At 35.2% G+C, this 14,192-nt stretch overlaps 1 protein-coding gene across 3 annotated transcripts in view; it reads right to left on the bottom strand.

Moving 5' to 3' along the window:
- The window catches only part of LOC130849971 (organic anion transporter 7), a 32,820-nt gene extending 25,388 nt beyond the window's left edge, over positions 1-7,432 (bottom strand). The window contains exons 1-2 of one of the 3 annotated variants that reach the window (XM_057729245.1): positions 6,874-7,432; positions 6,259-6,362 (exon numbers count right to left, since the gene is read on the bottom strand). In XM_057729245.1, coding sequence (XP_057585228.1) covers positions 6,259-6,362; positions 6,874-7,275 — 506 coding nt within the window. In that variant the 5' untranslated portion in view covers positions 7,276-7,432. The remainder of the gene's footprint in view (positions 1-6,258; positions 6,363-6,873) is intronic. The other 2 variants (XM_057729243.1, XM_057729244.1) reach the window with 2 other exon arrangements.
- Positions 7,433-14,192: the final 6,760 nt, after the last annotated feature.

The following is a 14,192-nucleotide window of genomic DNA, read 5'->3' as shown; positions in this document are numbered from 1 at the left end:
GGAATTCATCTCTGTTCGGTTCTTCTTTATATTTTCTAACTCTTTGTTAAAAGCTTCTAACTTCTCATCCAATCCATTCAATCTTCTCTTGATTTCTTTGATCATCATTATAATCATTACTTTGAATTGTTTATTGGGGGTAGATTGGCTATCTCCACATCACTTAGTTATTCTTCTGGGGTCTATCTTGTTCCTTCATTTGGAATATCTTTCCTCTGTTGCCTCATTTTGCCTAGTTTTCTTTTCTTTTTTTTTTTTACTTTTATGTATTTGGTAGGTTGGTTACATTTCCAGACCTGAAGAAGTGGCCTTTTGTAGGAGTTGTCCTATGCATCCCAGCAGTGCACTCCCCTTTGGACAACAGAGACATATGCTCTCAGGGTGCCCCCTATTGGGCTCCATGGGTCCTTCTGTTGTTGCGGGCAGTCTCATAGGAGTGGCTGGCCCCCCGTCCAGTTGGTTTCCAGGCCCTGCCTTGTGCAGAGGCTGCTGGCTGCTAGTTGGCTGGGCTGGGTTAAAAGGAGGCTGATGCAGAGTTGGGTTGTCCCATGGCTAGTGGTCTCTATTTCCCACAGTCCTCTGGCTCCCCTGAGAGTAAGTTCTGCTGGCCTTCAGAGCCAAAACTTCTGGGGGCTCATCTTCCTGATGCAGGACCCCAAGGCTGCAGAGACCAATGTAGGGCTTGGGCACCTTGCTTCTTGGGGAGGATTCAGCAACTGTAATTATCCTCCCTGTTTATGGGTCACCCACCTGGGGGTGTGGGTATTGACTATACTGCATCTCTGCCCTTCCTGTCTCCCTGTGGTTCCTTCTTTATATCTTTTGTTGTAAAAGATTTTTTTTCTTTGCTGCTAGATTCTGGTCTTTCCTATCAATAGTTGCTTTGTAAATAGTTGTAATTTTGGTGTGTCCAGGGGAAGAGGCGAGCTCAGGGTCTTCCTACTCCAATCATCTAAGCCACCCCCCCCACCCCCCAAGCAAAACAGAAGTTTTGACTTTCTCTTCTCTATGTACATCATTCCCTATCTTCCTTTATCTCACTATATGGTATCAGCATTCATCCATTTGCTCAGCCTGGACACATAGACATCTTCCTTAACCCTCTGCTACACCATAGCCTCCTTCTTAAAAGTGTGAAACCATCAGGAAGTCCTACTGCTTTTTCCTCAAATTGTGACCCAAATCAAATTACTTGTTACCATTTCGGAGGATATCTTCCTAGTTCAAACTCCCACCATCTTTCCTAAGGCCTATTTTAACAGACTTTTAAAATGTTTTTCCCTACCACCACTCTGGCTATCTCAGTTAATTATCAATGGATATTCAAGAATGAGGTTTAAAATATTCTATTATAATACTCCTCTTAAAAGCCTCTGATGCATGCATTTCTGGTTCCAGGAATAAAGGCCTCAAACCCTACAATTTGCCCTCCATTTCCTCAGAAAACAAATATAATGCATGTACATAATACAAAAAGGAACTACTTGAACATGGGTGAGAGTGAACAAAAGCAGGCAGACTGTAACAGGGAGTGTATTCTCTCTCAGATAAGAGCAGATGGAGAGCAACATAAAGAAGATCCTGTTTCCATGGCTATTAGCAATAAGGTGCAGTCCTCACAGTAAAGTGAATAGGGTGCATGGAAAACCCACCATCTTGCTATCTGGGGAAACAGGTCACAGATGATGGCAAACTGGGACAATGAAGACAGTAAGAGTTCCAGCAAGGGAAAGTGGTAAAGAGGGGATCCCCAAATTGTGTCTACCATACATCCCCCAGATGGCCCCTGAAACATACACATGCAGAATAAGTTCAACTAAAGACAAAGATCTAAACTGAGGTCAACCTAGTGACAAGGCAGGAATAAAGGTGTAGATGTAGAGAATAGACTTGAGGACATGGGGGCAGGAGGAAGGGGAGGCTGAGACATAGTGAGAGAGTACCATTGACATATATACACTACCAAGTGTAAAATAAATAGTGGGAAGCTGCTGCATAACATGGGGAGATCAGTTTGGTGATTTGTGATGACTTAGAGGGGTGGGATAGGGAGGGTGGGAGGGAGGCTCAAGAGGGAGGGGATATGGGGATATATGTATAAATATAGCTGATTCACTTTGTTGTACAAGAGAAACTAACATAACATTGCAAAGCAATTATACTCCAATAAAGATGTATTAAAAACAAAACAACTGAGGTCAGAGCTCCTGTATAAAAACAGTTTTTAGTTCAATCCCAGACATGAAAATTGCTTGCTAATATAAATGTATCAGTATTACTGATGAAGAATAATGGAAAACAGAATCTTCACAACTTAATACTTATAATATTCAAGATGCAATTCAAAATATCTTGATATGTGAAGAACCAAGAAAACGGAACTTATTCCCAAGAGAATGAAAATCTGACAAATCTTCTCCTGAGATGAGACAAACTTTGGAACTAACCAATGAGGATTTTTAAATGGTACTATAACTATCCTCAAAGACATAAAAGGTGATTTTTATATAAGAAAATCACAGCTTAGAAATAGGCACTCTCAGCAGAGACAGTGACACAAGAAACCTCCAAAAATTGGCATTATAAAACTGAAAAAGTACAGTTTCTGATACAAAAATTCATTGGATGGACTTAAGCATATGAACACAAGAGAGTATATTTGAAGAGAGATCAATAGAAGTTGTAGAAGATAAAGAATAGAGAGAAATAAGTGTTTAAGAAAATGAACAGAGTCCCAGAGTGCTGTTACACTAGGAGTCAGCAAATATTTCCTATAATGGGCCAGGTAATTATTGAATTAATTTTTACAGTTTTTGTGAGCCACATTTTCTTATTTTTCTTTCTCCTTTAAAAGTAATTTTTGTGTTATTTTAAATTCAATTTTTAGAGCAGTTTTAGGTTGACTGCAACAATGAAGAGACAGAGATTTCTCATGTACCTCCCTGCCCCAACTCATGCAATGTTGCCACCTATTAGCTTCCTGCACCATGTGACACATCTGATACAATTGACAAACCTACAGTGATACATAATTACCCCCCAATGTTCATAGTTTATATTAGGATACACTCTTGGTATTGCACATTCTATGCATTTTGGCAAATGTATAATGACATGTTCCCACCATAACAGTATCATAAAGAATAGTTTCGCTGCCCTGAAATACCTCTGTACTCTGCCTATTCATTTTATTTCCCCTACCAACCACTTATCCTTTTACTGTTTCCATAGTTTTGACTTTTCCAGAACGTTATATAGTTGGAATAATACAGTATATAGCCTTTCCAGATTAGCTTCTTTCACTTTGTAATACATATCTAAAGTTCCTCCATGTCTTTTCATGGCTTTATAGGTCATTTCCTTTTAGGATTGAATAAGATTCTATGGTTTGATACTTTTATTTATGCATTCATATACTAAAGGACATGGTTGCTTCCAAGTTTTTGCAATTATGAATAAATCTGCTATGATTCATGGGTAAGTTTTTGTGTGGACATAACTTTTTGACTCCTTTGGTAAGTACCAATTGCTAGATTATTTGGCAAGAGTGTGCTTAATTTTGTAATAAACTGCCAATATGTCTTCAAAAGTGGCTGTACCATTTTGTATTCCCATCAGCAATGAATGAGAGAGAGTTCCTGTTGCTCTATATCTTTGCATTTGGTGTTGTCAGTCTTATGTTTGTTTTGTTTTGTTTTTCTGTTTTTTGTTTTGGCCATCTAATAGGTGTGTAGTAGTACATCATTGTTTTACTTTGCATTTCCCTAATGACATATGTTGTGGAACATCTTTTCATATGCGTATTTGCCATCTGTATAACTTCTTTGGTGGGGTGTCTTTCAAGTTTTCTGAACTTTTTTTTAATTGGAATGTTCATTTTCCTTTTGTTAAGTGTTCTTTGTATATTTTGGATAAAAATTCTTTTTCAGATATCTTTTGCAAGCATTTTTTCCCAGTCTGTGTTTTGTCTTCTCTTGAGTCTCTTGATTATATTTCTTTTTAATTGCTGCATAATATATAAAATATGACTTGCTATTTTTAACCACTTTTGATTATATAGATCATTCGCTGGTATTAATTACATTCACAATGTTGTGCAATCATCATCACTATCTACTGCCAAAAATTTTCAAAATCTTTAACAGAAACTTTGTACCCATTAAACAATAACTCCCCATTCCTCTTTCTCTCCAGCTTCTGGTATCTCTAATCTACATTTTTTCTCCATAAATTTTCCTCATCTGTATATTTATATAGGTGGAATCATGAATATCTATCCTCTTTTGTCTGTCTTACTTTACATGTTTTTGTGGTTCTACCAGTTTTAGCATGATTCAGAAGTTTATTTCTTTTTATGGCTGAACAATATTCTGTTGTATGTACATATCACATTTTATCCATTCATCTGTCGATGGATACTTGAGCTGTTATCACCTTTTGGCTATTGTGAATAATGATGCAATGACATTGTTGTATAAGCTATCTGTTTGAGTCCCTGTTTTCAATTCTTTAGGTTTTATATCTAGCAGTGGAATTTCTGTCATGTAGTTTTCTAAATTTAGCTTTTTGAAGAACTCCCAAAGTATTTGTCATAGTGGTGGCACCATTTTACCTCCCCATCAGCAATGTACAAGATTCCAATTTCTCTATATCCTTGTGAATACATGTTATTTTCCTTTTTTTTTTTTTTTTGGATTATAGCCCTTCTAGTAGGTGTGAAGTGGCATTTTATTGTGGTTTTGATTTGTATTTTTGAAATGACATTCTGTTGAGCATGTTTTTATATACTTGTGTACAATTTGCATAACTTTATAAAAGAAATGTATATTCATGTAATTTGTCCATTTAAAAATTGACTTCTTTGTCTTTTTGTTGTTGAGTTGTAGGAGGTTTTTATACAGTCTAGATATTAAACCCTATTCATTGGCCTATTTGCCTATCTTTATTTATATATGATTTACAAATATTTTCTCCCATTAGATAGGTTATCTTTTCACTTTCTTGATAATGCCTTTGATGTGCAAAAGTTTTTAATTTTGATGAAGAACCATGTATCTATATTTTCTTTTGTTACTCAGGCTTTTGGTGTTATATCTAAGAATCCATTGCCAAACCCAAAGTCAAACTTACCTCTGTTTTTTTCTAAGAGTTTTATGGCTTTAGCTCTTATATTTAAGTTGTTAATCCATTTTGTGTTAGTATTCATTATGGTTTTGGTTTATCCACATTCTTTTGCATGTGGATATCCAATTGTCACTGCACCATTTGTTAAATGTGCCATTTTTTACCCGTTGAATGGTCTTGGAAACATTTTCAAAAATCAATCAGCATAAATATATTGTTTTATTTTTATTTCTGCAAGGTGAGTAGTTCTGTGTTATGGAACTGTTGGAAATGAACATTCTGACTCTGAACACTTTTAAAAGGTACCTTTTATAAGGTCATACATGCAGAATTCAGTTTTCAGCTGAGATAACAGATGACATTATGTTAATAGATAGTAAGGTGCATCTTAATTCCCCATACCCTTGAGAGGAAAAAGGCTTGGTGGTGGCAATGGTTGGCTGTCTAATTCAGAAGTGGTACTGTCAGGTACAGGATACTCCAATTTCTAATACCACAAGTGGTGACAGTTGTCATTAATCACCTTACATGGTTGGCAAATTTACCTTTAAAGTTATGTTTTAGCAAAAAAAAAAATCAAGGTCATTGGGATACTTTTTCTATACACCACCAAGATGCATTACTATGTATAACACAGGTTTCATAGGAAAGTCTACCCATAACACTTGAGAAACAGGATCATGATGACCATGCTCTGAAAATCCACAAACATTCAGCTAAGAGGGGCCAGGAGGGACTGAACACGGCCCCCTGGCCAAGGCGTGCAACACAGTTTTCCTTATTGTATCATCAAACAGGTTGAATCTCGTGATGTCAAACATCTTCCTCTCTGTTCCCCTGGGTACCTCTTTCTCATCTTTATATGCCACATATTGTGGCACCTCTGTTCTAAACCTCGTCCTAAAATGCTCCCATGTATGATGGAGATGTTTTTGTATCCCATACACAGTGCTCATGGCTGATAAAATTCACCACACTGATTATAATGCTCCATTTGTTTGTGGTTTTAGATCCCTGGGGACCAAGGAAGCTCCTGGATGGTGTAATTTGCAATAAGTGTTTCTTAGTGGAAGAATGATTCATGAATTAATGAAAATACCCGAGTATAGATAGCTGTGATCCAGAAACACTCACCTGTCTGATAAATGGCCATATATGATGCTTCCCACCAGCATTCCAGCCATAAATAAGAATTTGGTCATTGATTTTAGTGACTGAGATTCACATACGAGGTCCCACTGGAAGAGAAGGAAACCAGTTCCACAACTTATAACCTCTCAGTGGAAACTTGATTGAAACAGTTTAAATGATTTACAAATTTCTTTATATCAGCCCCTTCTTCCCTTCCAGCTTCATTTTTTTACATTAGCTGATTTTTATCCTTCAGGTCTCAGCTTAAACATAACTTCCTTTAGGAAGCCTCCTCTAAAACTGTTAGTTTTATTAATGTCTTATTTTATTCCATACTAAGTGGCTCTCAACCTTGGCCACAGAGTGCAATCATTTGAAGAGTTTTAAAAATTTACTGATGCCAGAATTTCATTACAGCACTGGGGTACAGTGCTTGGAAGTTTTGATCAATATCCCTGATATTTCTAATTTTCAAGCCAGGCTGAGCATTACTGACCTTTTAAACACATCACATAAGTTACTTGCTTAACCTTTGGTCTTTCTAATAATATGTTCATTACTCTGTTACCCTTAAACACCCAGACCATGCACTCACAAGAGGTAAATGTGGTCTCTCACCTCAGTCACGATGGTGGAGGAGAAGGAGCTTCGGTCATACACCCAGCCGTCCACACAGGGCTCCGTGTCCAGGTTGGTCATGTTGGGGAAGGTCCCGTTCAGGTGAAGGAGCTGCCACTGAGGGTGGAGGAAGCGATGGCATTTCTCTGGCCTCAAGTTTGAATCCAGTGGGATGGAGATTCTCAGGAGGGCCTCTTGGCTGAGGGCCTCAGTGCTATCAGCAGAGTCAGTGTCATTGTCGAGGATGTGGATCCTGCAGTGATGACCAGGGATGGCTGCAGTGAAGTTCTCCAGTATTATATGAGGGTACACTATGAGGCTGGAGATACAAAGGAAAACCATCTGAAGGACCTGGAATCTCCCCAGGCCTCCAACTTGATCCAGGAGGTCCTGAAAGGCCATTGAGGCTGAGCAATGATCCTCAAGAGGAGGCAAAATGACTCTTTAGAGAAGTTCAAAGAGAGAAAAAGTTTCCTTTCACTATGTCACACACTAAGAGTGTATTGATCCTGATCTCAGTGTTAGCTCAACGGGCCCTGTCTCATCTCCACAACAAGGCCATGGAAGCTATTCCTCCAACTTGTTTGGGGATCAGGTACGTAATTGTTTTCTTTAAAGTCACAGAGAAATATTTTGCTGAGATGCTTCCAGCAATTGACAAAACTGTTTAAAGGTTTACTTTGTGAAAATCCTTTTTGTCAGCAGTGACCACAAGTGGCATTGGACTTTGAGCTCCACATCTGTAAATAAAATAAAATAAACCTGCTACATGATTTGCAGTCCCTTTCAGAACATGTCATTTGTCAGACTCGAAAGTGAAATGATTTTTTTTAATTTTTCTGTGAAAAGTACTGTGTTTTGCTTTTTTAGTACTGAATTTTGATTAAAAGAGTTAATGAAAATAGTCCTGAGTTAATGTAAAGCAAGTGACATATGGTGCAATATTTTTCTTTTGGCAAATGACATTATTCTGTTTCAAGTCACATCAAACCATGATTTCGCCCTGAAAATAAGTTACTCAAAATGGGGGCAGGGTGGGTACTGATGAAGGGCAAAGGGCTAAGGCAGTTGTAAGTGCATAGAAAAGTTTACTTTTTTACAGGCTTATAGATTCATTCGGGTAACATTTGTGTGGACCTTTTCTGTTCTAGGAATACAGCAACGTGTAAGACAAAGTCTTTAAGTATAAGACTACGGTGAGTAGGGAGAAGTGTAAATAACTACAATCTGAAATTATAAAAAATATATATGGCAATGCACAATGTGCTGTGGAAGAACTGAGGAGCCACAAAGGAAAAATGCCACGTTTGTTAGCACTAAATTTTCCATTAAAAATTCTTTTGAAGCCTCATTGTGGTATAATTCACATGACGCATAATTCACTCCTTAAATACACACTTACATGCATTTTATTTGTTCACAGCTGTGCATCCATCACTACTCTCTCATTACAGAACATTTTCTTCACCACAAAAGAAACCTGTACCCACCAGGATTCACGCCCCATTCCTCACTCTACCCCTAGCTCTTAGCGACCACTAATCTACATCTGTCTCTATAGATTTGCCTAATTTATGTATTTTATACAAATCAAGTTGTAAAACAATGTAGGCCTTTGTATCTGGCTTCTTTCTGTCTTTTTTTCACTTAACAATGTTTTCAAGTTTCATCTATGTTGTAACATATGCCATTCTTTCATTCCTTTTTGTGACTAATTAGTTATTTTTGGCAATTAGTTTGACTTTATTATTTTTCTACATATATATAATTTTTACTTTATATTGTAGTGTAGTTGATTAATAATGTTGTGTTAGTTTCAGGTGTACAGCAAAGTGATTCAGTTATACATATACACGTATCTATCCTTTTTCAAGTTCTTTTCCCATTTAGGTTATTACAGAATGTTGGGTGGAGTTCCCTGTGCTATATAGTAGGTCCTTGTTGGTTATCTATTTTAAATATAGTGCGTATACATCAATCCCAAATTCCCAATTTATCCTTCCTCTCACGTTTCCACTTTGGTAACCATAAGTTTGTTTACTAAGTCTGTGGGACCGTTGTTTTGTAAACAAGTTCATTTGTATCATTTTTTAAAAAGATTCTGCAAATAAGTGATATCATATGATATTTGTCTTTCTCTTTCTGGCTTACTTTGTATGATAATCTCCAGGTACATCCATGTTGCTGCAAATGACATTATTTCATTCTTTTTAATGGCTGAGTAATATTCCATTGTATACATGTACTACATCTTCTTCATCCATTTCTCTGTCGATGGACATTTAGGTTGCTTCCATGTCTTGGCTATTGTAAACAGTGCTGCAGTGAACATTGGGGTGCAAGTATCCTTTTGAACCATGATTTCCTCTGGATATATGCTGAGGAAGGGGACTGACAGATTACAAGGTAGCTTTATTTTTAGTTTTTTAAGGAACCTCCTTACCTTTCTCCATAGTGGCTGTACCAGTTTATATTCCCATCAACAGTGTAATAGAGTTCCCTTTTCTCCATACCCTATCCAGCATTTATTATTTGTAGACTTTTTGATGATGGTCATTCTGACTGATGTGAGTCGACATCTCATTGTTTCAATTTGCATTTCTCTAATAATTAGCAATGCTGAGCATCTTTCATGTGCTTTTTGGCTATCTGTTCACCTTCTTTGGAGAAATGTCTATTTAGGTCTTCTGTCCTTTGTAAAATTTTAATTAATTTTTTATTGGAGTTGATTTACAATGTTGTGTTAGTTTCTGCTGTACAGCAAAGTGAGTCAGCTTTATATATACAATATATCTACTCTTTTTTAGATTCTATTCCCATATAGGTCATTACAGAGTATTGAATAGATTTCTCTGCTATACAATAGGTCCTTATTAGTTATCTATTCTATATATAGTAGTGTGTATATGTCAATCCCAATCTTCTAATTTATCTCTCCCCCTATTACTCATGGTAACCATAAGTTTTTCTACATCTATAACTCTCTATTTTGTAGATAAGTTCACTTGCACTCTTTTTTAAGATTCCACATGTGAGCAATATCATATGATATTTGTCTTTCTTTGTCTCACTTCATTCAATATGACAATCTCTAGGTCCACCCATGTTGCTGCAAATGGCATTATTTCATTCTTTTTTTTATGGCTGAGTAATCTTCCATTGTATATATATACACCATATCTTTATCCATTCCTCTGTTGATGGACATTTAGGTTGCTTCCATGTCCTGGCCACTGTAAATAGTGCTGCAATGAACATTGGGGTGCACATATCTTTTCAAATTATGGTCTTCTCAGGGTATATGCCCAGGAGTGGGATTGCTGTATCATATGGTAGCTCTATTTTGAGTTTTTAAAGGAACCTCAATACTGTTCTCCATAGTGGCTGAACCAATTTACAGTTCCATCAACAGTGTGGGAGGGTTTCCTTTTCTTCAAACCCTCTCCAGCATTTATTATTTGTGGAGTTTTGATGATGGCCATTATGACCAGCATGAAGTGACATCTCACTGTGGTTTTGATTTGCACTTCTCTGATAATTAGTTATGTTGAGCATCTTTTCATGTGCCTCTTGGCCATCTGTATGTCTTCTTTGGAGAAATATATGTTTGAATCTTCTGCCCATTTTTTGATTGGGTTGCATGTTTTTTTGATATTGAGCTGCATGAGCTGTTTGTAGGTTTTGGAGATTAATCCCTTGTTGGTCCTTTCATTTTCAAATATTTTCCTCCATTCTATGACTTGTCTTTTCATTTTGCTTATGGTTTCCTTTGCTGTGCAAAAACTTTTAAGTTTAATTAGATCATATTTGTTTATTTTTGTTTTTATTTTCATTACTCTAGGAGGTGGATCCAAAAAATTTTGCTGCAATTTATGTTAAAGAATGTTCTGTCTATGTTTTCCTCTAGGAGTTTTATAGTATCCAGTCTTACATTTAGGTCTTTAATCCATTTTGAGTTTATTTTTGTGTATAGTGTTAGAGAATGTTCTAATTTCTTTCCTTTTTTTTTTTTTTTAACATGGAGGTGTCCAATTTTCCAAGCACCACTTATTGAAAAGACTAATTTTTCTTCATTGTATATTCTTGCTTCCTTTGTCCTAGATTAATTGACTATAGGGTTTATTTCTGGGCTTTCTATCCATTTCCCTTGGTCTATATTTCAGTTTTTGTGCCAGTATAATACTATTTTGATTGTTGCAGCTCTGTAGTATAGTCTGAAGACAGGGAGCCCGATTCCTCCAGCTCCATTTTTCTTTCTCAGGATTGCTTTAGCTACGGGTGGTCTTTTGTGTATCCATACACATTTTAAGATTTTTTTGTTCTAGTTCTGTGAAAAATAGTATTGATAATTTGATAGGGATTGCATTGAGTCTATAGATTGCCTTGGGTATTATAATCATTTTGAAAAGTATTGATTCTGCTTTCCTAACTTAACATGCTGTTTTTTTCCCCTCCCCAATGTATACTGTTATGTTTATCCTTTCTATTGGCAGAAATGGAAGAAGTCTGGAGGGATATACACTAATTTATTTAATTAGAAAATTGAGGTGATTTCCAGTTTTTCTTTGAAGTTTTTATTTATGAACAGCCTAATATATGCATCTTTATTATTTGTCTTTATATGCCTTTCATTATTTACTGTTTTAAGATTAAGTGCTTATCACTCCATTTCTAAAATAAAGGTTATGTGTTTTAAATTTCATTGTATTTATTAAATTGCCTATTAACATGGTACTGCAAGAAGTCCCAGAAAGATTTTGTTTTCCCACATCTTCTGTAATATTGTTATACTTGAATTTGCTGAACCTGGTAAGTTTTAGGCAACAAAAAATTTTCAGGTTCTAATTTTGTTATTATTGAGTTTGAACATCTTTTCATATTTATTAGTCTCTTGCATTTCTCTCAGTAACAGTTCACTATCCCTCATGCATTTTCTTTAATCCAGTGTTTATTATACTTGTTTCCTTGAAAGAACTTATGATATTGTAATATCAGTAAGAAGGTTCTTATTAATAATACAAAGAATTTTCTCATTAGTGTTGGCTTTTAATTGTTAAATTATTTTATTTCACAAAGTATATATGTTTTAAAAGTCATGCAATGAAGAGAAGTTTTTCAAAGAAAGTAAAAACTACCCAAATATCCATGGCCAAGATATAAAAGTTGGTATTTTTTATACTTTATTCTTTCTAATGAACTTGCAATTAGATATTTTCTCCTTAGAAACATTTAAATATTAATGTAAGCAAAGACTTTACCTTTACATCTTTGATTACTTAAATTCCATTTATGATATGAAAACCCTTCATATTCTGAAGATGTGATGTTCATGTATATTTTCACATAGTATTTTTATGATTTACTTTGCTTTAGAATTTTAACTTTTAAATTAATCAGAATTTATTCTGATGTATATAAAGATGTATTATTTCCCCCAAATTTTTAAGTATGTTTTTCTACAAGTATACTACTTTCCACCCTATTTTGAATTTCACCTATATCATATCATAAATACTTCTACAAACACTAGGATGTTTTTCTGAACTATCTTGTTCAATTGGCTTTCCTATTTATTATTTTGATTCTGAGATCTGCAGAGAGATTCCTCTGAGCATTTAACAGAGTGTCCCTTGCTAAATTCATTCAAGTATTTATGCATCTGAAAAAAGTACATAGGAAGGAGAAAGGCCTATTCTAAATGATTGGAGGTAAAACTCCCTGAAATTCCTACCAGAATGGGAATAGTGCCTAATCCCATCATGCAGAATAGAAAAACCTCATAATCTGCGTGGGATTTTTGGTAGAGTTTTCAGAAGGTTTTGATTCAGTAGGGTTATTCAAAAATAATCCTAGGCTAAATGTTGCTCCTGTGTCACCTAAGGATGTTAAAAGTAAGATCCCAAATTAACTGTGTTTCCAAATAATTTAGGCATATCCCACACAGCTCAATAATACTTTTAGGAATAGAAAAATATCCAGCACCTAAGAAGTTAAGAGTCACAATGCTTGGCTTCTATCAAAAATTACCAGGTAAGCAAAGAAATAGGAAAATAAGATCCACCGTAAGAGAAAAATCATTCATGAAAAAGTAAATAAACTGAATACTCCTATATCTATTACATAAAATAAATTGATAGATAAACATGCTCCCATGAAGAAAACTACAGGTGTCTTCAGTGGAAGGTTAACCGAATATTTAAGCAAGATGTAATTCCCATTTTACAAAAACTCCTACAGGAATAGAAGAGGAGAGAAGGCTTCCTAACATTCTATGTGTGTAGCTTTATTCTGATACCAAAAGCAGATAAAGTAGAAGAAAAGTCATCTAGAGACAAATAGCTCTCATTAGCATAGATGAAAAACCTCTCACTAAAATGTTAGCAAATCAAATAAAACAAAATGTTTTAAAAAAGGTTACTATATCCTGAACAAATAGGATTATCCTAGTGGAAGCTTAGTTTAACATTTTAAACTTTAATTCACCACTTAGACTAAACAAACAAACAAACAAAATCTATGTTTGTCTCAATATACTTTAAATAATCTGTTGGGAAAGGCAAAGAGTTATAGTACTGCAAAGTGCACGTGGACAAAGGGTGCTCTTCCCGAGATCTAGTAATCTTTTAGAGCAGAAATGCGAAAACCCTCTCTTTATTTTATGACTCATAATTTTGGCTTTATATAAAGATGATGGAAACTTAATACCTCAGATGGAGAGATTTTTGAGGTGCATGCACCCAAAATAATTCTGGAATTCTGTGGATTTAGGTAGACTTGAGACTCCAAGTTAAAAACACATAGATTTGTAGAAAACCATAATGTGACATCCAAACTGTTTGTGAACTGCTTGATACTTCTGATTTTATGCTTTTTGTCTCATCAAATGTCTGTATCCACAGGAACAAGTCAAGTCCTTTGCAAGTTAAACATACTTAACAAGTGTTTGCAGAACTAAAAATTGAATAAAACTCAATACAATGTTAACTGTTTTAGTAGATTTACAGCATTTTAAAAAAATAATAGTTTTCACCTTTATGAATGCCTGTTACAATCTGTCACGCTCACAATGAGCATTATTAGTACTTTCATGTCTGCTGTTTTGAAAATTAGAACTTATATTTCAACCTGTATTTGTCTTAAATTACTGTTAATTTGAAGAGCTTTTCATACTTAACTAGTTGTGAAACATGGGACTTTTTTTATTTTTTAAGAACTTTTATTGAGATATAATTGACATACAATAATCTGCATATATTTACTTTTTTATTAGCTTTTTATTTATTTATTTATTTTTTATTTTTTTGAGGCACACCAAGTTC

This window comes from Hippopotamus amphibius, chromosome 3, assembly GCF_030028045.1.
Source record: "Hippopotamus amphibius kiboko isolate mHipAmp2 chromosome 3, mHipAmp2.hap2, whole genome shotgun sequence".
Taxonomy (NCBI): Eukaryota; Metazoa; Chordata; class Mammalia; order Artiodactyla; family Hippopotamidae; genus Hippopotamus; species Hippopotamus amphibius.
The sequence above is the reverse complement of the archived record's forward strand: the minus strand, read 5'-3'. Positions and strand labels throughout refer to the sequence as shown.